Source organism: Nicotiana tabacum, chromosome 4 (assembly GCF_000715075.1).
Source record: "Nicotiana tabacum cultivar K326 chromosome 4, ASM71507v2, whole genome shotgun sequence".
Taxonomy (NCBI): domain Eukaryota; kingdom Viridiplantae; phylum Streptophyta; class Magnoliopsida; order Solanales; family Solanaceae; genus Nicotiana; species Nicotiana tabacum.
The window spans coordinates 76,519,726-76,522,282 of record NC_134083.1 but is presented as its reverse complement, the minus strand read 5'-3'; the positions used below and the strand labels follow the sequence as shown (position 1 = coordinate 76,522,282).

Sequence of the window (2,557 nt, the reverse complement as noted above, 5' to 3'; positions counted from 1 at the left end):
CTTGTTCCACTTTAGACCATGATAATGTGTGTAATTTGAGACTTTAATATTAAGTAACTAATGGTGATGAATTGGTATTATATACATGATCTCCTTATTGTCTAATTAACAAAAATATGTATTCTCTTTATTCATAAGTGAGTTTGGATAGAAAGTATCTAACAGGCTTGCTTGACCGGGTTTACTTGGTTGAGCACCGGTCGCGCTCCCCGAGTTCGGGGCGTGACAACAGAACTGGGGGTTGCCGGCATCTACGGGAAGAGGTGGCGACATTGTTGAAAAATGGCCATCTCAGGGAGTTCTGAAGTGATCGAGCCAAGAACAATTATGGTTGTAGCCGGGATAATGCAGAACCTTCAAAAATAGCAGAAGATTCCCCTCGATTGACCATCAATATGATTTTTGGAGGGAATGAAATTAGCAGTGTAACCTTATTGGAGGCCAAGAAGACAAAGGTATCAATGACCCACAGCAAGAGACTCTTGGAAATCACCGAAGATGATGTCACCTTTATGGAGGAAGACACTGACAGACTTCTTCTCCCACATAACGACGCCCTGGTAATCTCTTTTAATGTCTTAGATTTCAAGATTAAGTGTGTTTTGGTTGACCAAGGAAGCTCAGCCAACATCATTCAATGGAGAGTGCTGGAACAAGCAAAGCTAACTAGAAGCATCATTCCGGCAACAAAACTCCTCGCAGTGTTGAATTTGGCAAGTGTGACAACCCGAGAAGAGATCCTGCTGCCCACGAACGCCGAAGGGGTAACCAAAACCACCTTATTCGAGGTGGTAGATGATGACATGGGTTATAATATAATCCTCGGAAGGCCATGGTTACATGAGATGAAGGCTGTACCCTCAACGCATCATCAACTGTTGAAATTCCCGACCCCGGAGGGAATCAAGAAGATAAGAGGAGATCAACCGGCAAAAAGAGAGATAAACGTAGTGTCGATTTCCTGCAGCAAAGGAAAGGAGCCCAGTAAATAGAAATTACAGGAACCGACACCTGGCGAGGAGTCATCAGAATCCTACCGGGTACCGAGATACTTTCAGTTACCGGAAGAGACATACGCAACCAATTCCACCGCAAAAGAACTCGAGCAAGTCGCTTTGTTTGAAAAATTCTTGGAAAGGAAATCTCACTTGGGATTAGGACTCAATCCTGAACTCATGTCGGGATTTATAAATTTCCTTAAAGCTAATATTGATTATTTTGCATGGTCGCACTCGGATATGACAAGTATCCCATTAGAGGTGGCCGTGCACAAGCTAAGTCTAGACCTGAACTTCCCACCGGTAAGGCAAAAGAAACGCCCAATAGTCGAGGTCAGATACAAGTTTGTTAAAGAAGAGGTAACTCGACTACTCGATATTGGTTCAATTAGGGAGGTAAAATATCCCGAATGGTTGGCTAATGTTGTTGTAGTTCTAAAAAAGAATAACAAGTTTAGAATGTGCATAGATTATAAGGACTTAAATAAGGCGTGCCCTAATGACTCGTTCCCATTACCAAACATTGATCAAATGATTGATGCAATGGCCGGGAACTAGTTAATGAGTTTTCTTAATGCCTACTCCAGGTACCATCAAATCAAGATGAACCCGGAGGATCAAGAAAAAACTTCGTTCATAATGAACATTGGCAGATTTTCTTATAATGTGATGCCATTTATGCTTAAAAATACCGGAGTCACTTATCAAAGGCTCGTGAACAAGATGTTCGACAAGAAAATAGGAAAAATAACGGAGGTTTATATCGATGACATGTTAGTCAAGTCTTTTGAATGCAGAAGATCACTTGAAACACCTCCAAGAAACCTTCGATATCTTGAGGAAGCATATCATAAAACTCAACTCGAAAAAGTGTGCGTTCGGGGTTGGTTTTGGAAAATTCTTGGGATTCTTGGTCTCGCAAAGAGAGATCGAGATAAATATCAATAAAATAAAAGCTATCGAAGATGTCCTAGACCAGCTAATGAGAGTAAAAAATGTACAGAGGCTAACCGGAAGATTAGACGCTTTAAGCAGGTTCATCTCTCGGTCCTCGAAAAATGTCACCACTTCTGAAAAAGAAGAACAATTTCGAATGGACTCCAGAATGCCAACAGGCGTTGAAGGACTTTAAATGCTATGCCCCCTGTTACTATAAAAATTAGGGAAGGTGAATAATTGCTGATATATCTAGCGGTCTCGGAAGTAGCGGTAAGTGATATTTTAGTCCGAGAGGATGAATGTACGCAATTTCCTGTCTATTATATTAGAAAAATATTGTCAGGAGTGGAGACTCGCTATCGGCACCTTAAAAAGCTAGCCTTAGCTCTCATAGTCTTCTCTCGGAAGCTTAGGCCTTATTTTCAATGCCACCTAATAGCCATTGTGACAATCTTCCCCTTGCGGAATGTTCTTCTGCAGTCTCCGCAGTCTCGCGAAACTGCAAATATCTCTCTACTCTGATGTTGTATCGATGAAAGGCTTAATGCGTTAGAAACTATACTTATAGATATTCAATTTGATATATGGATCATCCCGTAATTCCAAGTATATTGGGACAA

General features: G+C 41.1%; 1 protein-coding gene across 1 annotated transcript; it reads left to right on the top strand.

Annotated features, from left to right (window-relative positions):
• Window positions 1-395: 395 nt before the first annotated feature.
• Window positions 396-992, top strand: LOC142179992 (uncharacterized). The gene has a single exon (XM_075250908.1). The coding sequence runs from the start codon at window positions 396-398 to the stop codon at window positions 990-992; it is 597 nt and encodes a 198-aa protein (XP_075107009.1).
• The last annotated feature ends 1,565 nt before the right edge of the window (window positions 993-2,557 follow it).

Excerpts from the sequence above, each read along its gene's own strand:
- LOC142179992 (XM_075250908.1), top strand. The coding sequence starts at position 396 with ATGATTTTTGGAGGGAATGAAATTAGCAGTGTAACCTTATTGGAGGCC.